At 40.8% G+C, this 27,498-nt stretch overlaps 1 protein-coding gene across 1 annotated transcript; it reads right to left on the minus strand.

Annotated features, from left to right (window-relative positions):
- Window positions 1–163: 163 nt before the first annotated feature.
- On the minus strand, window positions 164–27,127 carry LOC127640040 (zinc finger protein GLIS2-like). Its single transcript, XM_052122414.1, has 7 exons — window positions 26,781–27,127; window positions 18,360–18,509; window positions 8,206–8,345; window positions 7,210–7,380; window positions 6,883–7,016; window positions 6,315–6,433; window positions 164–4,402 (listed from the first exon to the last, which is right to left on the minus strand). Exons 2-7 carry the CDS (start codon window positions 18,490–18,492, stop codon window positions 3,732–3,734), a joined length of 1,368 nt encoding a protein of 455 aa, XP_051978374.1. The 5' UTR covers window positions 18,493–18,509; window positions 26,781–27,127; the 3' UTR covers window positions 164–3,731.
- Between the last annotated feature and the right edge of the window lie 371 nt (window positions 27,128–27,498).

Raw genomic sequence — 27,498 nt, forward strand, 5'->3', positions numbered from 1 at the left:
AGGGTTAGATAAAGGGTCATTTAAAGGGTTGGTTCATTAAATTTTTTGGTTGAACTATCACTTTAAGACTTTAAATAAACAGCCTTTGATATGGAAATAATTTAAGCAGAATCATATACAGTATACAGTATTTTTGAAAAGACACTGAACACACATATGACTTTGACATTGCGCTCTTTATTGGACATTCTTCCAGTCACTTTGCCAGACGTCCTTAGCTATGGTAAGACACTTATTAGCATTAGCTCAACATTATGAAACATTAGCCTCGACATCAATACAACTTGTAAAAAATTGTAACATTAACACTGTAACAGGTTGAATCTGTTGAACTGATAAAATATACATACATAAACTGACAATATACAGTACATCCAAAATGTATTTCATACATTGTATTTCATCAATAACAACCTTACAATAGAAGGCACTTGGTACTGGTTAAAATATGCTTGATAAAATATCCAACTGTGCAAATATATTAGGCCAATAGCTTTAGGCCGTAGTCTTTGCATTTATCCATTGTGCATGGCAGATATCAAATGTGCCACTCTTATCAGAGAAGTTGTCTGTAAATCTTCATGTATTCATTAAATCTTAAATGAGAAAAAAATCAGCCATGCATAAAGGGTTTATATAATGGATAACAAATAGTGGAGTCCAAGTTGACTCGTCATCATATACGCAAAGGTTTTGACACAGTCAATGTCTCGTCTTCAAAAAAGAAAAAAGAAAGAAAAGAAATTACTATATAGATTAGAATTAAATAGATTACTATTCTTTAGAACAATTAGGATTAAGGTGCACATCTTTTAAAGAAGTCATATTGTGAGAAATCACATTTTTAGATTTTTTGAGCTATAAGAGTATGTTGTACTAAGTACTAGGACCGGTACAAGGATGCCATCTTTGGGGGGCATTTTGAATTTTAGGGTGGGCAATCTTTTCATCTGACCAGCGAAATCCACCTTAGTTGTTTTGCCATACAAACAGAGGGGAGACCATGGGCAATTGTAATATTTTTCACATTTTCATTTTTAAATCACAGATTACTACAAATCAACTTTTATTTTGACCAAAAAAACTGTTGATATACTTAAAAGACTATATCATAATATCAAATTAAGTATTTGTTGTGGTCAATTATAACACTTGAAAAATACATTTTATTAATCCACTGTATCTCAACTAAGAGCAAGTGTAATAATATCCTTGCCTTCGAAAATCATTTCTGAATAATGTTCTGCTGTATATGGCACTATTTTTTTTAAGCTCTCAGGAATACTGTATGTGGGACCTACATTATAATTATCTAAAGTTAAATCATTCTTGCTAAACTATTTATATCAGCTGACAATATTATCTTGGACATTTCTCAGCTAGTAAGACGGTCACACTCCTTTTTTCAGGCAGATGGAGAACTTAGCATATGCTGAATAAGTGTGATCACATATTTGTGATTGAGGAAATTTTGTGGGTTACAATTGCCCCTGGTCTCCCCTGCTGTAAATTCAAGAACCAGTTTGCTCATATTTGTACAAATTGATCTCTTCCTGTTTGCTAGCTCGCAACAGGTGCTATTAATGTACTGTAGAGCTAAAGATGTGTGCTACTCTTTGAAATTGTAAAAGGACGTTTGCCTTTCCATTTGCTTTTCATAGCGTATCCTGTACACTTTGTTTGGCCAAAGTGCGTCAGTTGTCTGAGTCAGCTTATGGAATATATAGACAAAGCAACTGTCAGTTAGCCTCTTACAGATTTAGTTTAGTAAATCAAGGTGTTTCTCTCAAATGTAAAACTCAGAAAGATGGATCAAATAAGCATTTCTCATCATGCGTCACACTATGCACGTTTTGACATCCACAATTGTGAACAGAAGACGCATTAATGTTGGAATGTTACTGTCGAAACTACTAAAATAAATATTTGAATTATAAAAATGATTAAGTGCAGGACATAGTATTGCGTATTTAAAAACTCCTCCTTTATACCCTCTCACATGACAACATTCCTGTAAAAGGCAGCACCTCAATAACTAACATTAACAATCCCTTGTAATATCCGAATATGTGTTCAAATGTGTGTATGTGTTTGACTATAGCTTTGGTCACACAGGCAGCAAAAATCTAATATTTTGGCATATTTGATTCAAATCTGCTTAGGTTTACAAACCCAATTAAAACCACGTTTGTAGGTGTGAATTGAATCTCAAACAAGATTTATCTAGACATGTTTGTAACATCATTCACAATGCACTTTACTGTCTACAGCTGTGTTGGGTGAGCGTTTCGGACTAGAGCATGAATGTGTATGATGCAGTATAGTGCCTATGTTGTCTAATTGTCATATTGGTTTCATTATGAAAAACATTTAAAGCATGTTCTACAAAACCTTACTCATTTTAAAATGTCAAGTGGTGTAAACATCAAGTAAAAGGTATTAAAATACTTTCCTCACACCTTGAATACACTTGAATGTACCCAACTTAATCATTATTTCTTTTTTAAGTTTTCAAACATATTTCCATGGTATTTTTTTATTTTTTTTTTCATTGTGAATTTTTGGTGAATATCAGGATGTTTTCTAAAATGGTTATTCCATTTTACAAAATATGCCTTTTCATAAAATTATCATAAAATATCTGTCAGAAAAATGTATTTTAATGAAACCTATTTGTTTTGGTCTGACTATTTATTAGGTGTCTTTAACTACTATGTACTTAAGCATTTGATACAATGTACTTGAATTGTTGAATTGTATTTACATTTAAAGTCCTGCATTTAATTACATTTGTAGTTACACTGTTAAACTTATCCCTAACCCTACCACTCCTCCTAGACCTACTCGTACCTCAAGATTACCTCGACCCTAGAATTTTGCAGAACAACATGTAGTTACACATTAAATACAATGTATTGTATGTATTTAATGTGAGTACATAGTATTTAAAGACACCTAATATATAGTGTAACCTTTTTTTTTTTACTGTCTCCTAACAGTTATGGTGCGTTCACATACAACGCGAAGAGAGCATTTCGCGGGGCGCGATTACATACAAAGTCAATGCAAAGATGCGAATAGATGCAAATTCAATGAAGCGAATGCCGCGACTCGAACACGCGATTGAACATTGCGACATTCGCATGATGAATTGTTGCAAAAGCCTATCAGCATTGAGATTGTCCAGATGTCACTGACGTACCGATGTAGTAGCGGGGTTGTAGCGGTGTGTGGGCACCCGGAATTGTATGACACAATGTCATACATGTACAGAGGAAAGTGAGCGAGGATGTTGGACTACCTGGTAAGTTCTGAAAATATGCGCGCCTACTTGATTCCAGCTATTGGTTGTAGAAGTCGTAGAAGCCCCTCCTCCTGTCCTTTTCCGAAGGAGAAGGGGGAATACTCCCGGGTTCGCGTTACTCGCACGAGCAATACGAGGTGAAATTTTTCACCTCGTATTTTTTTTAACTATTTTATGTGAATTGCGTTGTCTATTTAATTTTTCAATGACTTAATCGATCTGGACAAAAAAATTCCATCGCTAAAAGAAAGTATCTTGGCATAGTGCTGATGCTTAAGTCATCTCTGCGGCAACCAAAGTAGACATATTGCCTATTGACAACACTGTCTGATCAAACGGATGCAATTACACCCTTGCGAAATGAGAACATAGACAGTCAATCCTAAACATAAAATTTGTGTGCAGTGTTAATAAGATCTAAGAGTCTTCATGTGCTCACCACCTGTTTCAAAAACAACATGCCTGGAGGGATCACAACCCATGAGTGGCTACTCAACCCAGCTCCCACCCTGCCCTCATCATCATCATCATCATCATCAACATCCTCCTCTTCCTCCACCCCTTTTTCCCTCCGCCCTGCACCAAGCCCCAGGAGCGGTAGCAGCAAGGGGTAAAGGATCGGCACCTTCTCGAGCACTAGTGCACCAGAGCTGGGGTAAAGCACAGGCCTTGCTCCTAATAAAGGACTGAGCATGGAAAGATCCAGGGGGTTACCTCCAAGGGGCCTGTCAAGGGTGTGCAGGGCATGAGCCCCAAGTAAGGACGTCGCCGCCCCAGGAAGGACAAAATGTCCCCCCCCTGAGTAAGGTACATCTATCCCTCGGCCATAAACTGGAGCTACGCTTTCCGCATCCAACCTACTCCCTCTCAACAGCCCTTCCACCCTGGGCAATCTGGTTCGGTCCTGGGCGACAGTGTGGCCGTGAGCCTTGATGTGTTTGCGGAGGGAGCTGGGGTCGGTGTACCGTTTCAGACAGCCCACCATTTTGCAGCAGTAGGGCTTGTCCACGTAGTGCGTTCGCGTGTGTTTAAAGCGGTCACTGGAGTTCGAGTAACGTTTGTTGCAGCCTTCGTAGGGACAGATATATGGCTTCTCTCCTGAGAGGGTAGAAAGGAAGAGATAATCAAAGAGTGTTGAGAAGGAATGAAGGGGTCAACAGTTCAGGAAGGAGATGGCTGGGGTCATATGTCCTGACATTATACTGCTTATAAGCCTCTAGAGACCTGTCATTTTGTGAATTTGGGAAAATGTTGGTGTGTAAAAGTACATTTTTTTAAAGGTATAGTTCATTCAAATATAAAAATTCAGTCATCATTTAATCATTTTATTGTTGTTCCAAACACTATGCTTCCTTGTTTGTTTGTTATTTTTTTATTTAATTTAATTTCTTTTACATTTTTGAGTCAATTGTCCCTTTTATTGTGTAAGTGTGTTATTAGTTGATGATAGCCTAGTATAATTCAATACATTCAGAATGTTCACTTGATACCATGGACGTGCCCGATTTATTGACTAATCGAGTAATCATTCTGAATCAGCTGGTCGACTATTAAAAACGCTACTGGAATATTGCAAATTGATTACTTTTTGAACATTTGCCTGTCGTCAGCAGCTCTGAATTACATTGTATTAGTAACAATTGAGTCCATTAGTGGATGCGGTGGATGTGTATCGTCGAGGTGTTGAGTGAGAGAAGGAATTATGATGGTGTCTATACATTTAAAGCAAGGCCAAATATGGCAATACTTGTAATATTTTGATTCTTGTTGAAATCTACTATATTAATATTCTGTTCTTGCTGGATTCATGCAAACAAACGGACGAGGATCTCCCTTTATGTTGGATAGAAAATGCGAAGCGGTACAAGAAACTCGGAAGCTTATCAAACCAGTTTGTGTGTGTGTGTGAGAAATGTCTAAAACACCGGCAGAGCGTGTTTTATTAAAAGCCAAATTTCTATCTATGTAAGCTCCGGGTGAGTGTAAATATTTTTTTACTGTTATTTTTAAATCTCTTTTGTTTTCCATTTGTATTAATGCATCCTGTTCATTTAATTTTTTTCCAAAAAGAAAAGCATAATTTGTTGAAGATAGCTTATTTTGAAACCATTCTTGGTAACGTTTGTAAATCAAATAAAATTTACATTTCACGTACGTGCCATAATTGTTATTTTTAACTTACATTTTCATTTTCGAGTAATTGGTTCCTCGTTTTTTGTGGGTTAGAGAGTACTCAACTACAAAATTACTTGAAATACCCATCCCTACTTTATACTGCACTTAGATAATTGAAGAACTGTAAGTTTTAAATATAATTTCAAAATTCACTTCAATTGAATAACTTTAAAAGCTTACTTGACTTATTACTTGACTAACATTCCATTGTTTTAATGTAATGTGTTAATAGTTACATTGAAACGTAACTTTTTAAATAAGCAATGAATAGCTTTAGTTTTAGTTTTTTTTGTTTTGTTTTGTTTGTGTGAGTTGTTTTAGATAAACCTTTGCTGTGGAATCTAAATTGATATTCAATTAAAGAACTATGAAATATCACTGGTATTGGTGTAGATAACAACATTTTTAGTGTCTTGAAATAATCATTGTATCTGCCAATAATCAGTGTTGGTTGATAATAGCAATTATCTGTGCTTTCGTCCAATTGGTTAAAAACAGCCGATGTCAATTATTTCCTGTCAATCAAAAGGGGGCGGAAAAACACATTGCACAATTAGCACACAACTAGTGTTGTGTGTGAAAGAAGATTTCTCTAGTGTGGATTTTTACTTTGAATTGGGTCACAATGACAGAGTTGTAGAGTTAGAGTAGCCATTTGTAAGCTTTATATAACTAAATTGAACCACCAAACTCTCTGTATCAGGATGTTCAAAATAATCGGATATCAGGATTTGCAAACACATTTTGTATCCTTGCATCACTAGTAAAAATCCTAGCATGTACATGTCTCATCTAAATGTATAAGCAGTCCGTCTTGTAAATACACATGTCTCACCTGTATGCGAGCGGGTGTGTATTTTGAGGTTCTCCAGGCGTGAGAAACTCTTATGGCATGTAGGGCAGTGGTGAGGTTTTTCATTTGTATGAGTGCGGATATGAATCAGCATCTTGTACCTGTGCAAGATAAATGGATCTCATTAGTGCTCATATATTATACGCATGCTGCCCAAGAGCAAACATACAGTATATACGCTTTGAAGTTTCTTATAATGTTGTAGTGAGTGTAGCTCTATTGGCTTTATACATGGTTATATAATCGTCAGTGTATTGAATGTATATTTAATTATATCATTTTGTATAACTTTGATTAATACAAATATTTTTTATATACAGTATACATTTTTTGCATTGCCGAAGTTAGATAAAAAAGTCCTATGTGGACATCCTCAAAAGTAAAAAATATTTATAAGCTAATGCAATTTTTCTTAATTAAAGTTTCTTTTAGGGAAAGGATTAGGATTAATGTTAGTCTGTGGTCATTTCAATTATCATTATGGAATGTCTATCTAGGTATGTTTTGCCTATTTAGATAGCTAGGTAAACTTATGCGGGTGGCATCTGACCTGGCATTAAAGCCTCTACCCTTGCGGGCACATCCCTCCCAGTGGCAGCAGTATCCCGTGTTCTTCTCTGGTTTCACATGGGTGTCATTCACATGATCCACCAACTCCTGCAGGCTGTCAAACAGCAAATGGCACTAGAGAGTAAAGACAACACAAGAGCAGCATTCTGTGTAAATAGCTTATTTACGTAAAATTCCTGAAACTTTCTGTCAGTATCCAGATGTTCAATCCCTACTTTCTTTAGTCATATGCAATGCGTGCCATTTTGTAACAGGTTAATCTTATTGTCATGGGTCTATGCCATACACACATCTGTCTGTCGCTTACCTTTAGCCAGCGACAGGCCAGCTGCTCATCACACGAGGGCTCAGGGGAGTGCTGGCCAATATGCATAGAGGAAGGCAGGCGTAGGGGACCCTCTCCACCAATTGGCAGGAAGAACTGAAAACCTAGAGGTGGAGAAGCGCTGTCCTCCATATAAGAGGTGCTTTCAGATTCCTGTGAGTAAAAGACAAGGACTTATGAGCCTGTAGTTGATTTCTGAATCATGTCTGACTCACTTTTGGTGGGAGAGCACTCGTGACAGACCAGCTATTGCCAGAACAAGCCCAAACATGTTCCCAGACCTTCTTCTCTCACACATATCAATCATTTATGATCTTAGTCAGGGTACAGATCGGGACACTTACACTTATGTGTAAGTCTGTGTGTGTGTCTGGAGACAGCTGAAATGAATTACTGTGGAGCTGAATTGCATTATGGGATTGGTGTACAAGTCAGTCTCGCCACTTGCAGAATTGCATTTTCCCCTGATTAACACACACAACTATCCAACACATGAAGACACAAAGCTGTACTGAATATAGTCAATATAATCAATACATCACATCATTTAATGCTTGAAAAAAAGAATGCCAGTGGCTGAATGTGATGCATAATTTAATCAGACATTGTAATCATTCATGTTCAGGTGCATCATACATCTATTTTTATTTGTTGTTAAAATGAATTATGCAAAACAAAACAAAAAAAGTATTAAATTCATCTGATTTTAGCATAAAAACATGTTTCTATGGTGCCTGTGTTGGAAGGTGTGACCTGATTGGACTGACCAAGTTTAGAAATCACAGCGACTGATCTCACTGTAAATTCAGCAACAGTAGGTTGAAAGTTCTTCAGCTCAAATCGGTTAGTGATTACCGAAATTCGAATCGGGAGATTGTGCTTGTCAGTTTGAATGGGCATGACACTTCTGTACAGGTGATATTGGGTGTGAGGGGCTGGTGAAGAGTTTGTATTTGAGGCAGAGTGTAAGTTACTCACTGTGGCCAGCAGAGATGTTGCAGGGCTCCAGCTGGACCGGCTGTATATGGGAGAGGGGGGTGAGGGAGAGGAGGATGGGGACAGACTGAGATCCACCACAGTGGATAATGACAAGTCTGACATGTCCTTATCCGCTGCATCTGGAGAGAAGAAGAGAGAGGTTTAGTTTGTTAAAGCTAACCAATAAACACATCTTCAACTGACAATAAATGTGTATTGCTGATCATGGTGTGATCGGCAATCCAACTGCAAATGCAGGAAGTTCTTATAATGTTGAAAGAGGCGCAACGGGACAATGCATTTTGGCCAAGATATCCCAACTCTGATTCATCTGATGCAATGTTGCAAGAAATACAATATTAGCTTTATTCCAAAATCTTGTTAGCAGACAACCTAAACATCAATTTAAGGCATCATAGACATGCTCCAGATGCAAACGCTGTTAATAAATGTAACATATAAAATAATTATTAAGTTAATATAATCATAAAGCATCTAATGTCTCCTAATTAGTTAAAGGAATATTCCAGGTTCAATACAAGTTAAGCTCAATTGACAGCATTTGTGGCATAATGTTGATAACCACAAAAAATGATTTCAACTCGTACCTCCTAGTCTTTAAAGAAAGAAAACATCTGGGTTATAGTGAGGCACTTACAATGGAAGTGAATGTCAAGTCAAGTCATTTTTATTTGTATAACGCATTTCACGACACAAAATTCTGCGGTATTGTCTGTAATGTCTTAAAGTCCCCATTGAGCAGTTTAAATGAAAAACATGATTAAAAATCCTACTTATGTGTGTATAATATTGCAGGGCTGGACTGGGAAGATAAATAGGCCCGGGATTTTACATAGCAACTGGCCCAAAAGTTGTTGAGTGCGAAGATTAAAGCTCATTTTAGCTTATCGCGGACCATTCAGGCCACCGGGCCACCGGCCCACTCGGTTCTCCCAATGGCCAGTCCATCCCTGATTGGCCCCAAAGTGCGTCGGCCCACCGGGAAAATGCCTGGTATGCCAGATTACCAGTCCAGCCCTGTAATAATTGTACTTAGGCCCCCAGTGAGCAAGTCAAATGGGACTGTGGCAAGGAACCCCAAACTCCATACAATGTTAATTAATGGAGAAAAAAAACTTGGGAGAAACCAGGCTCAACTGGGGGAGCCAGTTCCCCTCTGGCTAGACAGCATGAATAAAATGCAAAAATTAGTTATCTATAGTTTACTACAAGTCATGTATTAATTGAGTAAAATGAGAAGATGTTGGGGGGCAATGTTTAAAACTAAAGAAAATTGATTGAACTGTAAGATTCATGAAATTCTGAATTGATTGTTGTGCATGTACACTCACCTAAAGGATTATTAGGAACACCATACTAATACTGTGTTTGACCCCCTTTCGCCTTCAGAACTGCCTTAATTCTACGTGGCATTGATTCAACAAGGTGCTGAAAGCATTCTTTAGAAATGTTGGCCCATACTGACAGGATAGCATCTTGCAGTTGATGGAGATTTGTGGGATGCACATCCAGGGCACGAAGCTCCCGTTCCACCACATCCCAAAGATGCTCTATTGAGTTGAGATCTGGTGACTGTGGGGGCCATTTTAGTACAGTGAACTCATTGTCATGTTCAAGAAACCAATTTGAAATGATTCGAGCTTTGTGACATGGTGCATTATCCTGCTGGAAGTAGCCATCAGAGGATGGGTACATGGTGGCCATAAAGGGATGGACATGGTCAGAAACAATGCTCAGGTAGGCCGTGGCATTTAAACGATGCCCAATTGGCACTAAGGGGCCTAAAGTGTGCCAAGAAAACATCCCCACACCATTACACCACCACCACCAGCCTGCACAGTGGTAACAAGGCATGATGGATCCATGTTCTCATTCTGTTTACGCCAAATTCTGACTCTACCATCTGAATGTCTCAACAGAAATCGAGACTCATCAGACCAGGCAACATTTTTCCAGTCTTCAACTCTCCAATTTTGGTGAGCTCTTGCAAATTGTAGCCTCTTTTTCCTATTTGTAGTGGAGATGAGTGGTACCCGGTGGGGTCTTCTGCTGTTGTAGCCCATCCGCCTCAAGGTTGTGCATGTTGTGGCTTCACAAATGCTTTGCTGCATACCTCGGTTGTAACGAGTGGTTATTTCAGGCAAAGTTGCTCTTCTATCAGCTTGAATCAGTCGGCCCATTCTCCTCTGACCTCTAGCATCAACAAGGCATTTTCACCCACAGGACTGCCGCATACTGGATGTTTTTCCCTTTTCACACCATTCTTTGTAAACCCTAGAAATGGTTGTGCGTGAAAATCCCAGTAACTGAGCAGATTGTGAATTACTCAGACCGGCCCGTCTGGCACCAACAACTATGCCATGCTCAAAATTGCTTAAATCACCTTTCTTTCCCATTCTGACATTCAGTTTGGAGTTCAGGAGATTGTCTTGACCAGGACCACACCCCTAAATGCATTGAAGCAACTGCCATGTGATTGGTTGATTAGATAATTGCATTAATGAGAAATTGAACAGGTGTTCCTAATAATCCTTTATGTGTGTGTAGATGCAGTGTCCTTTATTTATTTGAGTGATGAAGACTTTAGTTGGCAGTCATTTTTGGTATAGAGTGTTTTAAAAGAGTGTATTCCATCCTATGACCAAGATGATGCAGGCAGAGGTCAGTTTGCTACACAAAGAAGCGCTATATGATTCATGAAACGTTCTTATGAAGAAAATTCTTCTTCATTTCTAATTCAAGAAAAAAGTTGCCTTAAGAAAGTTCTCATCTTTTTTTCTTTAGATTGTTCTTCAGAAATGAAAAAAATAAAATATTTGTACAAATTGTCGTAAATAATATCTTTAAGTTAGGAAACTTCACAGCTGTCTTAAATCCCTAAAGGTAAGATGTTTTATGGATTTTCTGGGTTCCTATGGATTTTCTGTGACCCGTTCTATCATGTTGAGTCGGAAGTCTCAATGGGATTTTATGTAGAAATGTAATTTTAGACCACAACACTTTTTGATTGTTTTGTTATTTTTGATTTTCAGCTATCAAACCATATAAATGTTATCACGAAATTCAAACAATAAATATTATTTTGAAGCTTAATTAATTCTTAATATGGTGACCAACCATGCTAGTCAATTCAATATAACGCTCTTTCTCCACAATCTTTAGAGTCCATAGAAACATCCATCATTTACATTAAAACAATTATAGTGAGGTGCTTACTACTTAAAAAAAAGTTTAATAGATAGATACATTTATCGTTACTATTAAACGGTGTTGATGTATTGAATTTGTTGTATTAGACAAGGCAACCTTGTGAGCATGTAGGTATAATCAGACAATGTCAAAGCCTGTCATCTTATTCTTAAAGGGAACCAATTATGCAAAATTCACTTTTACATGGTCAAGTCAAGTCAAGTCCATTTTATTTGTATAGCGCCTTTCACAACACACATCGTTTCAAAGCAACTTTACAGAATATTAGCATTAACAGACGATAAGAACTGTAATGTATATAAAGTCGATTAATCATCATTGTGTAATTTAGATAAAATACGAATTTTAATAGTGTTTATAAATAATTAAATGATAATTGTATTAATAACCCCAGTGAGCAAGCTGTAGGCGACTGTGGCAAGGAACACAAAACTCCATAAGATGTAGATTAATGGAGAAAAATAACCTTGGGAGAAACCAGACTCACTGTGGGGGCCAGTTCCCTCTGGCTAACATTATGAATGTAATGTAAATATTAATTATGTATAGGTAAAATCATGGTTTAAAATTATTAAACTAAGTGATAAGGGTCATTGATTAAACATAGATTGTGTTTGAACTGTAAGATTAATGACCAAAGTCTTTGAAGTCCATCTTGATTAATTGCAGAAGTTTACAGATGCAATTGTCCTTGTTAATTGGCTGATGAAGGCTTTTGTTGGCAATTGTTAGTCTAAGCATTTCATTTCAGGATCGTAGTCCATAAATAGACCGATAATCATATAGCGCTTCTTTGTGTAGCAAACTGACCTCTGCCTGCATCATCTTGGTCATAGGATGGAATACACTCTTTTAAAACACTCTATACCATAAGCACTGTTTCACAACAAGCCGTTGGCCCCACCCATGACTGTTAACAGACACTGCCGACGGACATGTTTGTTTGTGTGTTGTTTTGATGTAGCGCATAGCGAACGTTGTAACAGTATTTGTGTGTGTGTTGCTCATCCATCGTTGCAAAACTGCTGAAAAACAACAAATAAATACATCTATCAAATAACCATTCAGAAAGTTCCTGGTTCATTCTCAAAAAAGCCCACACAAAAGCAGCTTGTTTTTATACTCTCCCAAAAATGGGCATTTTCAACATGGTATAATAAATGATCTGTAGGGTATTTTGAGCTGAAACTTCACAGACACATTCTGGGGACACCAAAGATTTAAATTACATCTTGTGAAAAGGGGCAAAATAGGTGCTCTTTAAGGGACTTCTTAAGAAATGTTCACGAACAGCACTTAAGAACATTCTTACGCATTTATCCTAAAAACATTTTGTTTATTTTTTTATAATTCTTAAGAACATTTTCGTGAATCCTTTCCCAGAAACGTTCAAACTTAGGCCACTTCCACACTAATCCATTTTTAGTTTCCTGACTGTAGTGCAGAGGCAGAGGCGTTTGGATCCATTTGCAGTAGTTTATTAACACAAGCGATCAAACAGAGAGAAGCAGACATAAACAGAAACAGGCTCTGATGAAGGGACAATCCAGTACTCGTAATCAGACACAGGCAAGGGTCAGGGCAGGCAGCAAGGGTTCACAGAGTCGAGAGTCCAAGCAGAGATCTAAGGTCGAGATAGTAACTATCCCCCTGCGAGCGGCTCCGGAAGCGAGGACCTGACCGACAACGGGGTCTTCCACGGGGTCTTGGTGCGGGTCGAACTGGGTGGTCTCGATGGAAAGTGGAGAGTAACGAGGGGTCTAGAATATCCTGAGACCTCACCCAGGAGTGTTCTTCGGGACCGTATCCTTCCCAGTCAATGAGATACTGTAGTACCCCTCTGCGGCGTCTGGAATCCAGGACCATTCGCACCCTGTACGCCTCTGCGCCGCCAACCTCAATGGGGGGAGCCTGCACTGGGGTGATCTCCTCCTGGACCACCTCTCTCCTGGGAGTAGTAGCGGGTCTGAAAAGAGACACATGAAAAGTGGATGAGCTGCGGTAATGAGCTGGTAGTGCCAAACGAAAAGAGACAGGAGTGATCTGGCGCAGAATTTTGAATGGCCCAATGAACCGTGGAGAAAGTTTTCTGCAGGGAAGCTTAAGACGGAGATCCCTGGTGGAGAGCCACACCCACTGGCCAGGCCTGTATTGAGGTCCGCTGCGCCTTCTCCGATCTGCGTGCTGCTGATAGTGGCGGATAGCGCGCTGTAAGTGGATGTGGGCGGAGTCCCAGGTAGCCTCGCTGCGCAGTAGCCACGCGTCCACTTCGGGGAGATCAGATGGTTCTCCAGCCCATGGGAAGAGCGGGGGTTGAAAGCCTAGAACACATTGAAATGGGGTTAATCCTGTAGCTGGTTTCAACAGAGAATTCTGGGCGTATTCTGCCCAGACCAAGAAGCGACTTCAGTCGTGTTGATTCTGGTGGCAATAGGTGCGCAGAAAACGGATGAGATCCTGGTTGAGCCGCTCCACCTGACCATTGGCCTGAGGGTGGTAACCCAATGTGAGGCTTACGTTGATGTGTAATTTGGTGCAGAGCTCTTTCCAGACTCTAGATGTGAACTGGGGACCGCAGTCAGAAACAATGTCATCAGGAAGTCCGAAGAGACGAAACACATGATTCACGAGAGCCTAAGCCGTCTGAAGGGTGGTAGGCAATCCAGCCATAGGAATAAAGCGGCATGACTTGGAAAAGCGATCAACTACCGATAGAATGGTAGTGAACCCCTGGGACCGAGGCAGATCAGTGACGAAGTCCACGGAAATGTGGGACCAGGGGCGCCGAGGAACGGGCAGAGGTTGTAATAGACCAGCAGGCTTGAGATGAGAGGATTTGACGGTGTTGCAAATAACGCATTGGTGGATGAGAGTGATGACGTCGGCTTGCAAAGTGGGCCACCAGAAACGGTTGGAGACGAGCTGAGTGGTAGCCGTGATACCAGGATGTCCCGCACTGGGAGTGCAGTGAACCCATTGGAGGACACGATGGCGAAGCTCGAGAGGAACATAGAGGCGATCTGCAGGGCATTCTGGCGGGGCAGCATGATCTTGCTGTGAAGCAGTTACCTCAGCAATTATATCCCATTGCACGGGTGCCACAATTAGCGTGGAGGGAAGAATAGACTCGGGTTTGGATGGTTCATGGGGACTATCAAACAGACGAGAGAGAGTGTCAGCCTTCCCGTTCTTAGACCCCGGTCTGTAAGTGATCTTGAAGTTAAATCTGGAAAAGAACAGAGACCAGCGAGCTTGACGCGCATTCAAACGCTTGGCGGATCTGATGTATTCCAGATTCCTGTGATCCGTGAGGACAGTGAAAGGCTGACGCGTGCCCTCCAACCAGTGCCTCCACTCTTCAAAGGCTGCCTTAATGGCCAGGAGTTCGCGATCGCCCACGTCATAGTTACGTTCTGCTGAATTGAGCTTGAGAGAACAGGGGAACATTTTGGCCGGGCTGCCATGGCGTTGTGAAAGAATTGCACCCACTCCTGTGTTAGAAGCATCCACCTCCACGATAAACTCACTCTCAGGATTAGGGTGGTGAAGAATGGGGGCTGTGGTGAATCTCTCTTTCAGCCGTTCAAACGCTGAAGTGCACTCGGGAGACCACCTGAACTTCCTCCCTCCCCCCTGGAGAAGGGATGTGAGGGGAGCCACGATAATGCTGAAATTCCACATGAATCTGCGGTAAAAGTTGGCAAACCCCAGAAAGCATTGCAACTCCTTCACAGATGAGGGTTGAGGCCAGTTGACCACAGCTTGGACCTTGCTATCATCCATAAGGACCCCTTCGGCGCTGATGATGTAGCCCAGGAAAGAGATTCGGGTCTGATGGAACTCACATTTCTGAATCTTGGCGTATAGCTGGTTGTCAATTAAGCGTTTCAGGACGGCTCGCACATCCCTAACGTGCACGAGCATTTCGGTTAAGCAGGTCTCGGAATATCTCGTTGACAAAAGCCTGGAACACGGAGGGACTATTGGAAAGTCCGAACGGCATAACCCGATATTCATAGTGGCCGGAAGTAGTAGAAAATGCTGTCTTCCACTCGTCACCCTTGCGTATGCGTATCAGGTTATAAGCATTCCGTAGCTCCAGCTTGGTGAAGTACCGGGCTGTGCGAAGCATCTCCAAGGCAGCAGGAACTAATGGCAGAGGATATCGATATTTCACAGTCACCTCATTCAGGCCCCGAAAGTCTATGCATGGCCGAAAACCACCGTCCCTCTTCCTCACGAAAAAGAATCCAGCTGAAGCAGGGGATGTAGAGGTAGTAATGAAGCCCTTGGATAGTTGCTCGTCGATGTATGCTTGCATGGCCTCAGTCTCAGGCTGAGACAACTGGTAAACTCTCCCGCGTGGTGGTACAGCCCCAGGTAGGAGTTCAATGGCACAGTCGCCCGCTCGATGTGGTGGTAGTTGATCAGCCTCTCTCTCGCTGAATGCCCGGCTTAAATCATGATAAACTGCCGGTACCTTATGAAGATTCGACTCCGTAGATGAAACGAGGCATGCTTCAGGACCTTGGACAGTGGGTGCGCAGTTCGTCTGACAACAGGAAGACCACTGGGAAATCCTCCTCTCTGACCAGGAAATCCGGGGATTGTGATTCTCCAACCAGGGAAATCCTAGTATTACTGGATGAAGAGGTGAATTAATGGTAAACAGCTGTATAGTTTCGGTGTGCTGAGAGCCGATGTTAAGCGTGAGGGGTTGTGTGATTTACTGCACTCTCCCGGTCCCCAGGGGGCGCCCATCCAGTGCTGCAACTGCCATCCGGGGATCACAAGAGACGAGAGGAAGACGATGAGTTTTGGCAAAAGTAAGATCAACAAAACACCCTGCCGCTCCTGAGTCAATTAATGCTTCAGTTTTGACACACTCTCCATTAGAATTTAGCGAAATCTCCAAAATGAGTGAGTTTAGAGATGAAACAGGAGGACTCACCGCAATCGAATCTGTGGATGTGGGTCTCCCAGGAGGTCTCACTGGACAGGCAGCTCTCAGATGACCAGGTTGAGCGCAATACATGCACAGATTATGCCGCCTTCTCCTCTCACGCTCGGCCGTAGTGATATGGGTGAAGCCGATCTGCATAGGCTCGGGTTCTGTGCTTACTGGGGGATTAACAAAGTAGTTAGTCTTGTACGATGAGCGGTGAGCCCGGATGAGATGATCGAGACGAATGGCGAGCTCCATAATCTGGTTTAAAGTCTTTCCATCATCGCGGCAGGCTAGCTCTCCCTGAAGCTCTGAGATGAGACCCTTTCGGTATAAGAGCTTGAGAGGGTCCTCACCCCAGCCCGTCTGTGCAGCGAGCGTCCGAAAGGCGAGAGTGTAATCGCCTGCTGGGTGTTCCAACACCTCTCTGAAGTGAGTAACAAACATATCATAAGAGCGAGTAGAGAGCTGACCTCCTGACCACATCGCCGTTGCCCACTCCAGCGCCTTTCCAGTGAGGAGCGAACACACAAAGGAGATACGGCTGTCGTCGGTGGCATGTTCCCGTGACTGGTTAAAATAGATCTCACACTGCATCAAAAAAACTTTACATGTGATGGGTGATCCAGTGAACTTTTCGGGGAATGACATTTTGTGATTGCTGGAAGGGATACTCACAACAGGCTGTGAAGAAGCAGGTGCGGCGGGCGATGGAGCTTGATTGGTGGCCGTGATCGCTGGGGTGAGTGCTCGTACAGATTTCACTAGTTCCTCAGTGAGAGTAGTCAGTTTAACCAGCTGCTGACGATGTGTAACCAACTCCGATGCTTGTGAAGAAACCTCGTGGGCTAGGCGGAACAAATCTGCTGGATCCTGTGGTGGCGAAGTGTTCTGTAGTGCAGAGGCAGAGGCGTTTGGATCCATTTGCAGTAGTTTATTAACACAAGCGATCAAACAGAGAGAAGCAGACATAAACAGAAACAGGCTCTGATGAAGGGACAATCCAGTACTCGTAATCAGACACAGGCAAGGGTCAGGGCAGGCAGCAAGGGTTCACAGAGTCGAGAGTCCAGGCAGAGATCTAAGGTCCAGATAGTAACAGGGATAAGGGAATAATGCTTGGTAATGTTAGCTGAGCAAAACAACACTTCACAACATGACAATGAACGGGGCAGTCCAGATATAGGGGAGATAATGATGAACAGGTGACGGTGATGAGGATAATCAGGTAAACCAGGCAGGGATGGAGATAGATAATGGCCAGAGGGAAAGATGGGAAGTGCAGTTCTAAAACTCCGGGGAGAGGGAGCGGATGAAACCAGCGGGAGGCGTAGCTGAGCGCTCCGTGACACTGACGTCATTATTTTCCATATTAAGTTGGTAATAGAGAGCGTTCACGAAATTCTCTATTTTTACTTGATGAAAACTCGTTCCAGTGTGGATGAGAGGCGTGAACCTAGCGAAACCAATGAGCTTGCAAACGAAAGCATATTAGTGTGGACGTGGCCTTAAATGGATTACATCATCTTAGTTGGCACCTTGCCTATGTAGGCGTTAGATTTGGGAACAGAACTTTCTTTATGTTCATGTTAATTTCATCATGTGATTACAATTTGAGCACAAATCAAGCTGGACCGATAAAAGGATTAACCTATTTACTTTATTACTTTAGGGCAATGACATGAATGGATTGAGATATACAGTATATTTCAGTGATCATTCCTCTTTGCAGAGGTGAGCAGTAATATTTATACTGATTAAAATGTAAAATTGGAGAATGTCAGAAGGGTTGTATTAGAGGAGGTGTATTTGTCTTTGTAAAGCATGTAGTGCCCTCTGCAGGAAGAACAATGTTCTGCTAATTTATTCACTCCCATTTCTTTAATTATGTGACTTTGTTTTTGAAGTGGAATAATTGAAGTGGTGTGTGTGCTCATAGTCTTGTGTCTGTTTTGTAGTGGTTGGTCAGTTGACTAACCAGGACTGGACTTGTGTGATGCGTGAGATATCCGGGCGCGAGCAAACTGTAGCGGTGCACAGATGGATGTTCTGACCGTCCTATCATGGCCGGATGTAATCTTCAGATTTAGGGGCTCGTCCAGAGACAGCATGGCTTTGATTCACCCACCTGAGAATGACAAATAATAATAAATAATCATAATAATAATAAAAACATCATCCTTTTTAAAAAAGATATTTAAAAATTAACTAAATTTGATTAGTGACTCTTCAAAGTTGCATACAGAGTGTTAGCAGTGATTTTGCAAAGGTAAAATCTCTCTTCCATACACACTCTGCATTCGCTTCAGCAACTGCAAGTCATTTATATTTCGTTCTGCTAGACAGGTCACGCACACATTCAAAACACACATATGGCAAGGCAAGGCAAGTTTATTTATATAGTACATTTCATACACAATGGTAATTCAAAGTGCTTTACATAGAAGAGATTAAAATATGAATTTTAAAAAAATAAGAATAATTGAAACAGTTTAGAATATTAAATAAAATAAAATACAGTACAAACAGTCGGACACACAGTGGCACAGTGCTCATTCAGTAAATGGACAGCTAAACAGATGTGTTTTGAGTCTGGATTTGAATGTGACTAATGTAGGAGCACATCTGATCTCTTCTGGAAGCTGGTTCCAGCTGCGGCTGGCATAATAGCTAAAAGCAGACTCTCCTTGCTTAGAGTGAACCCTTGGTATTTCTAGCTGATGTGATCCTAATGATCTGAGTGATCTGTTGGGTTTATATTCAGTGAGCATATCTGCAATATATTGAGGTCCTAGCCCATTGAGTGATTTATATACCAGTAATAATACTTTAAAATCAATCCTAAATGTAACTGGGAGCCAGTGTAAAGACCTGAGGACTGGTGTGATATGTTCATATTTTCTGGTTCTGCTCAGAATCCTGGCAGCAGCGTTCTGTATGAGCTGCAACTGTCTTATGGTCTTTTTGGGAAGGCCAGTGAGGAGTCCATTACAATAATCCACCCTGCTGGTGATGAAAGCCTGCACAAGTTTCTCTAGGTCTTGACTGGAAACAAAGCATCTAATTCTTGCATTATATCTTGCATATTTTTCAATGGGGAGTCAATGGGGCTGTAATCGTTAGGTGATAGGGCTAAGTAGATCTGTGTGTCGTCTGCATAGCTGTGGTAAGCAATTTGGTTCTTTCTCATTATTTGGCTCATTGGGAGCATATACAGGTTGAACAGGAGTGGCGCAAGAATTGAGCCTTGAGGGACTCCGCATGTCATGGACGTCCACTCAGACTTATGGTCTCCTATACTCACATAATAACCTCTCCCTTCTAAGTATGACCTGAACCATTTTAGGATCATCCCAGAAAGCCCCACCCAGTTTTCCAGCCTGTCAAGAAGTATGTTGTGATCGACAGTGTCAAATGCAGCACTGAGGTCGAGTAGTACCAGTACTGATAATTTGCCATCAGTTTTTTCAATATACACACAATTGAACAAAAGAGCCTTTACAGTTGAAACATGGCGAACGCATTACAGAGATTTATACATCTGAGTTCCTTGCCTTCTTTCTCTCTCCTTTTCCACATGCATGGGTTATGTGTGTTTGTGTGTCAGAGAATGCATTGACTTGACCAACCTCTCGTCCTCTCTCCTGCAATGACGTGCATTCTACATAGACACTCATCTAACCGTGTAATTATTCTGTTCACTTGCACAGGAATGAGGAAATATGACAGCTTAAACACTCACTCGTTTTCTGCCTTTCACTCTTTAACAGTAGATTTCCTCTCTCTGGCAACACTTCAAGCCTCCTGTTTTCATTGAACACTCTTTTCCTCATTCCTCTGATTACATCTTTCATTTCTGTCTCTGATTGCAGTGCTTGTCATCCCATTTGTCTGAGTGTGAAAAGGTTTGCCTGAGGATGTGATGTATTGGCCAATATTGCAACTGGTTTGTGTGCTAGGGCATTTTAAGTTACAAAAATGTATAGTGGTGTGATCTACTGACCCACGCTGATCTGACGTGATGAGGTCATGATGTGTGTGTGTGTGTGTGTATTTATGTTTAAGCAGTGGGAGTGGGAAAAAAGCTATGTATCCTGTATATCCACTTACACTACCAGTCAATGTTAAAGAGATGGTTCACCCAAAAATTAATCCTTTACTCACCCTCATGCCTACCCAGATGTGTATGACTTTCTTTCTTCAGCAGAACACAAAGATTTTTAGAAGAATATTTTAGCTCCGTAGGACCATACAATGCAAAAGAATGGTGATCAGACCTTTGTAACTCAGAAAATCACATAAAGGAAACATAAAAGTAATCCATAAGACTCCAGTCTTAGAAGAGATATGATAGGTGTGGGTGTGAAACAGATCAAAATTTCCTTTCCTTTCATCAAAAACTCTTTCATCAACAGATAAAAATTCCTTTTTTACTCTAAATCTCTACTTTCACTTTCATTTTAACATCTGAAAGTCACATGTGGTGCCTGTTTAGTTTCACTTTCACATGTGAAAGTGAAAGTGTAGATTTATAGTAAGAAATTATTTTTGAATTCTGTTTCTCACCCACACTTACCATATAAGCTTCAGAAGATGTAGAGTCTGGAGTCTTATGGATTACCTTTTATTTCCTTTATGTGATTTATGGAGCTACAAATGTCTGGTCACCATTCACTTGCATTGTATGGACCTACGGAACTGAGACATTTTTCCAAAAATCTTCCTTTGTGTTCAGCAGAAGAAAGAAAGTCATACACATCTGGAATGGGATGAGGGGGAGTAATTGATAAGACCATTTTCATTTTTGGGTGAACTATTCCTTTAAGTAATTTTTACTCTAAATCTCCACTTTCACTTTTTCCAAAACTAATTTGTACATTTTTGTCACTGCATAATTTCTACTTCCATTTTGGGCATTTCATAATTTTTATCAATTTATTATTCCAAAATTCCAATATATTATATTTCAGTCATGACAACTCTGCATACCTGTGCAGAATAGTTTGCTTATGGCTTAAGAGTGTAGTACTCTGTTAAAAACATTTAGTCACATTTTAATTTATTCTGCAAATTTTCCCCCTTAAGCGGTTTTTTTCCATGACCGCCTACTTATATCCACAAACACTCCATATTTTTTTCTAAACAACTTTCTCTCTCCTAAAGACATTCTGCTGTCATAGACGTCCCTGTTTTTACACACTCCATCCCTCCCGCCCTCTCTCTAAGTCTCTGGCATTGGGGTTTGTTTTCAATCTAACTTCTTACTCATGCTCCACCCTAACTCTCTGGGCTTAATGTACTGTACACGCAAACACTCAGACATACAAACACCACAAATACATTTCTGAATGTTGACCACCTGGTAACATTCAACAGGTTTTAAAATGGATTTAGAGTAACTGCAATACTATGTGTCCAACCACTGTGACGGAGAGGTGAATGGGTTTGTAAGGGCACTAAGGAAAACAACAGTGAGAGAGACTCTAAAAGTCCTTCTTTTTCATAGTGTTGGTGCCTACTGTGATGTGAAAAAATTAGATTTTCATTAATGAAAAAGTCATTATATACAGTATTATTGTACATTTGCAACACGCATTACCAAGTTTACATCATGGTAGTAGACTACATACTGAGTTTAATTTATTCAGATTTTAATAAATAAAATAAAATAAAAATAATTGTGTCTGGACAGGTTATGAGAATGAGGTTTAGTGCGTTGTAGTAATGAGAATGGGGGAAATTAGCTTTATTACAATGTAAAAACACCCTAATAGTCACACAATTATCTTAATTCTTATTTTTTTTTTCTTTTGAATTTTAAGTGAGACATTTCTTTTCACCCTTAAAGCCTGATGCCATTCAAGTTCCACAAGCTTTATATTCTCTAGCTATTTTAAAAACCATGTACTGGTGCTTTAAAGAACTGAGAAACCAATACTCTAATCTGAAGAACCTACAATGAAACATCTAGTAATTTTTTAACCTCCAGATAACATACAGCCAACTCAAGAACCCTATACAGCGAAAAACTGTTCTCAATAAGAAGAGGGATCTATTATGTTGCTCCTACTTAGTTTTATACGTAACATAATTTATTAATTACATACATTTTATATAAATTACATAATTTAGTTTGTTCATTACTTGACTCTATAAAACTCACTGCTAAACTCACTGTTTGTGCCCCGGACATGAATGATCCCTCAGATCATACAGCTTGTTTTGGATATGTGTGCTATTACTTCTCTAACAATTGTATAACAATTTTCACAAGGCAAAGTTTAAAATGCAAGTCTCATATAAGGAGGGACCTACGCAGAGCCGTTTCTAGCGATTAACAATATAAATGGACACTTAAGGCCCCCAAGCCAGTAGGGGGCCCCACAAACCAACGTTTTTTTTTGTAATGTATATATATACACCGATCAGCATTATTATGTAGGTCCTCTTTGTGCCGCCAAACCCGCATTTCAGAATAGCATTCTGAGATGATATTCTTCTCACTACAATTGTACAGAGCGGTTATCTGAGTTACCGAAGACTTTGTCAGTTTCTAAGTCATTCTCTGTTGACCTCTCTCATCAACAAGGCATTTCCGTCCTCAGAACTGCTGCTCACTGGATGTTTTTGGACCATTCGTAGTAAATTCTAGAGACTTTTGTGAAATACTTAAACCAGCCTGTCTGGCACCAACAATCATGCCACGGTCCAAATCAATAAGATCAAATTTTTCCCCATTCTGATGGTTGATGTGAACATTAACTGAAGCTCTTGACCCGTATCTGCATGATTATATGCACTACACTGCATGGATGGCCAATTAGATAATTACATGGATGATTGTTGATGCCAGGCTGGTTTGAGTATTTCTGTAACTGCTGATCTCCTGGGATTTTCACACACAACAGTCTCTAGAATTTACTCAGAATGCTGCCAAAAACTAAAAAAATCCCATGAGTGGCAGTTTTGCGAATGGAAACGCCTTGTTGATGAGAGATGTCAACAGAGAATGGCCAGACTGATTGAGCAGCTATGGCTCAATTAGACAGTTATAGGGGGCCCACTTGTTGCCCGAGAGGGAAGAAAGAATGTAACTGCAAGGACAGAGTTGTTGCTAGATGTGACAAGCACACTCATTGGGTTTTTCGTTATCATGAAGCTCCCCAAGTCAGAAGCAGGAAAAGAAAAAAGACTGTTGGCCTCCAAGTAGGATTTCATTTAGGGCCCCCCATATGCTCAAAATCGTCCCTACGGACCAAAATAAAGAGACCTTGGGTGGGCAAACACAGTCTCCTGAGAATTTGCACTAATACCTACAAGAAGACAAAATTGTACGATATCGCAATACCAAGCAATCAAATATGCTTCTCTCATCTTCTTCTAAATCCTCATATTTCCTTTCTTTCATGGTACACAACAGCGCTTTTAGATTACTATCATGGTTATGTTTATGGTCTGGGTAAAGTGATAAGGTTTGCATAGAAACACTTATTTTGTACCCCAGAAGAAAGGAAACATTGTGGTTTACAACCTGTATAATTTCACCATCATGTACAATTTATTCCACCTTTAAAAGATTGGGTCGGGTTTTTCTTTCCTTCAGAAATTGCATAAGTCCATTTTTTGAGTATACTCCCCACACAAACACATCTCTCTCTCCACTTCAGAAAGTGTCTCTTCAAAACTAGTTGTGCCCCTTAGCCTCCTTGGTTGACTCAAAATGAAGACATGATCACACAGGAATTCTGCATGTTGTCTCCAAGAGTTCAGGTAACTACGGATCGGCCACTTTATGCAGGACTGCATTAGGGTACTGTGTGGCCCTGGGGCTTATCGTTCCACTGGGCCCTCCAAATTTGTCCCCAGTGGGGAGGGGGTGAAGGTGGAACGTCGTTACTCTATGACCATGCAGTACACGGTCTCCCTCTAAACGCGTTTACATGGATGTCTGCCCAGAAAATAGAGCTCACACATGCCCATAAGCCCGACAACACTTAACGCTTTGGCCACATGGGGGCAGTGATTCACATTTCATAAAGCACTGACCGATATTAGCTAATAAAATTAAAAAAAAAGTCAACCTAATGTTTCTGACTTCACTGTGAGATCAGTCTGCATTGCAAAGCAGTGGCATGATCATTCCATTCCTTCATCTCTTTACTCCCTCCTTACAAACCTCAGTGATGCAATATCATTATTCTGCCAACAATCTCAGAGTCTGGCATGAGAGAGAGAGAGAGAAAGAGAGAGAAAGAAAGGATAGAGTGCAAGTGTTTCTTACTGTAAGGAACACACACACACACACAGTCACTCATCCATAACAGGATGAGGGTGGAGAACAAAACATGGCTAATAATGAACCACTGATGAGGAAGAAACAACAACATCCTACAGAAGGCAACAAAAAAAACACAAACCACCCTTCACCCTCTCTTTCTTCATCACTTCTTCATTCTCCACCCCCTGCGCCTGGCAAGAGGACAAGGTCAACACAACCTCCCTCCTCTAAAATTCCCATTCCTTCTCCGTATGGTCTGTCATCCAGACACACATTCCTCTGGCCAGAGCAGATTCACCCAATTTGTTTCCACTGCACTTTTAAGCATACATTAGAAATGCAAAGCAAGTGCCAAGCTCAAACAATAACAAGAACCAGCTGCAGACCCAACACGCGTGCAGTTATCATGCACGGAGAGAGCAAAGGTGGGATGTGGAATAGAGGTAGGGGAAGTTAGGAGAAATAAAATGGACAAGGTGGATTAACTGTGATTCTAAATTCTTCAGACATCATGACCAGACACACACATTTTCTCCCGTCTCGCTCTCATATTTCTCTCCTCTCTCACACGCTCACTTATTTTCCATGCCTTGCCTTTCCCCCCTTGGATTGCTCAGGATTTGTAAAGGCCTCCAGGAACTCAGTCCAACCACAAACGCCGGCCAAAAGGGGAGAGATTGAGAAAATAGAATGAAACGTTATGGGTTCATGGAGAGAAAAAAGGAATAGAGCTCAGGACTTCTCAGTGTTTCTTTTGGAAATGAACAGACACATTGCTCAATAGTGAACATAGTGTGTGTTAATGTGTGTGGGTGTATGGGAGGGGGGGGGGTCTTCACATAGGTGTAATTATAGGGTACCATACAGACAATACCGAGAGGATCTACTGGAGACATGGAATTTGACAGGCAACCATTGGTGGTTGGTGTTTTAAGAGAAAAGAATGTGTGGTTTCATCTCTCCTTTCCGTTTTCCCTCAGCCATTCTCAGGGAGCGTTCACAAATATACTGAACTCAAAGAACCCCAACGCAAAAGCACAGACCACATTATAAGTCAAAACAAAAGTATGGCAGAGCCAGGGTTAGACCCATCCATCAAAAATCACAGTGAACAATGTCTCACGACCAATGAAACATTCACAGGCATACAGACAGTTTAAACACTGGCCACCAGCATCTACTCAGTTTACTCATTTAGACCATGACTTACAGTATATTTCACATAGATTTACATTTACATTTATTCATGCATTTGGCAGACACTTTTATCCAAAGCGACTTACAGAGCCCTTATTACAGGGACAATCCCCCTGGAGCAACCTGGAGTTAAGTGCCTTGCTCAAGGACACAATGGTGGTGGCTGTGGGGATCGAACCAGTGACCTTCTGATTACCAGATTACCAGTTATGTGCTTAGACCACTACACCACCACCACTACATAGATAACTATATTGGCATTACGTTACATATTTTTTAGGTAATTTGCTGATCTGCAATACGTCTATAAGACTTTTCATTTCGGATGTCAATGAGACCTCCAGCAGATGTCTTTGAGACGTTTATGGTTTAGAATGTTTGTAAATCTGATCTTTTTTAAGATGTTTAGCAGATGTTAATTACACTGCAATGCTTTCCAGATGAACTGCTCTTAAACAGACATCTCGGAGATGGACGTGTGCTATCTGGGATACACTGTTGGTTAAGACATTGACCGATTAGGCAGCAAGTCAGATGCCCTGGCTTTCGAATTCAGCCATAACAGCATCTACTCTAGAACTGAAATGTCTCCCCTTTTCCTGCCCACTCCCTCAGGTGTCCTCCTTTCACACCTGTAGCTGCCCTGACATGACTGTCACATGGTTACAAGTTATATAACACCAGGTGGTGTATGTTTATGATGGTTCAGAGCCATTCTGAGCCCATCAATGGTAAGTGGGCTTCAATATCTATCCAACGTTTAAGAAACTGGGTCAGACTGTCTGTATGAAACTTGAACATCACAAAATTCACACGCATAAAGCCCAACATAACACACATGCACAAACTGATAGAACAGTGGCTGGAGGTTTGTTAATACAAATCGCTGCTTTCCAGATGTGCGCGACGGTGAGACGGCTTTACCTCGATGTAGACGCTCCGTCTGAATCTCGCTGAGACGTCGCGCTTGAGACAAGCGGTGCGTTTAACGATTAGATTAAATCTTCATCCAAAACACTTCGGGATCCAGATCACCATATCCAACGCATGTATAAAACGAAATTACGAATATATATTTAAAAAAATAAAAAAATAAATGCAAACTATTATTTTACCAAGCACAGAGACCGAGTTTCGTGAACAATTGTAGGGAAACCTATGTTATTATGCCACGCTACAATATTTAGTTCGCAAATAAATATATTTCAAAGGAGCATCGCTTGCTTACGACGCCTGTCTACCGCTCGATCCTAAGTCTGAAGAAGGGAACGCGAGAGAGGGTGGAGGACATGAAATGATCATCCTTATTTTGCTCCAGATGTGCTCTCTCTCTCTCTCTTTCTCCCTCCTCCTCCTCCTCCTCCTCCTCCTCGCCCCTGCTGTGTGGCTCCACCTCCTGGACATGTCGTGAAAAATTATCTCGACTTCGGGCGAGTCTCACCGAATCCTCAGATCAACTCTTCAAACTTCGTTTGCGTAACCGAGATTTAAAAATCGAAACATTCAGCCCGGCGAAGGCCTACTTTGGAAGCCAAAACTTGACGAAGTTTGTGATGTTTAACAATCTGTTGCAACATGTGTATTCAGCTGGAATATTTCTGTTCCTTTTGCCCAGTTTAGGTTAAGAAGTTTCTGCACTAAT

The sequence above is a fragment of the Xyrauchen texanus genome, chromosome 48, assembly GCF_025860055.1.
Source record: "Xyrauchen texanus isolate HMW12.3.18 chromosome 48, RBS_HiC_50CHRs, whole genome shotgun sequence".
NCBI lineage: Eukaryota > Metazoa > Chordata > Actinopteri > Cypriniformes > Catostomidae > Xyrauchen > Xyrauchen texanus.

What these genes read in the sequence shown, in the direction of transcription:
- LOC127640040 (XM_052122414.1), bottom strand. Translation starts at nt 18,492, where the DNA reads ATGCTGTCTCTGGACGAGCCCCTAAATCTGAAGATTACATCCGGCCAT. An exon ending in ATCACACAAGTCCAGTCCTG is followed by an intron (nt 8,346 to 18,359) that starts GTTAGTCAACTG and finishes TCTTCTCTCCAG; the next exon opens with ATGCAGCGGATAAGGACATG. An exon ending in GGTAGAGGCTTTAATGCCAG is followed by an intron (nt 6,434 to 6,882) that starts GTCAGATGCCAC and finishes TATCTTGCACAG; the next exon opens with GTACAAGATGCTGATTCATA.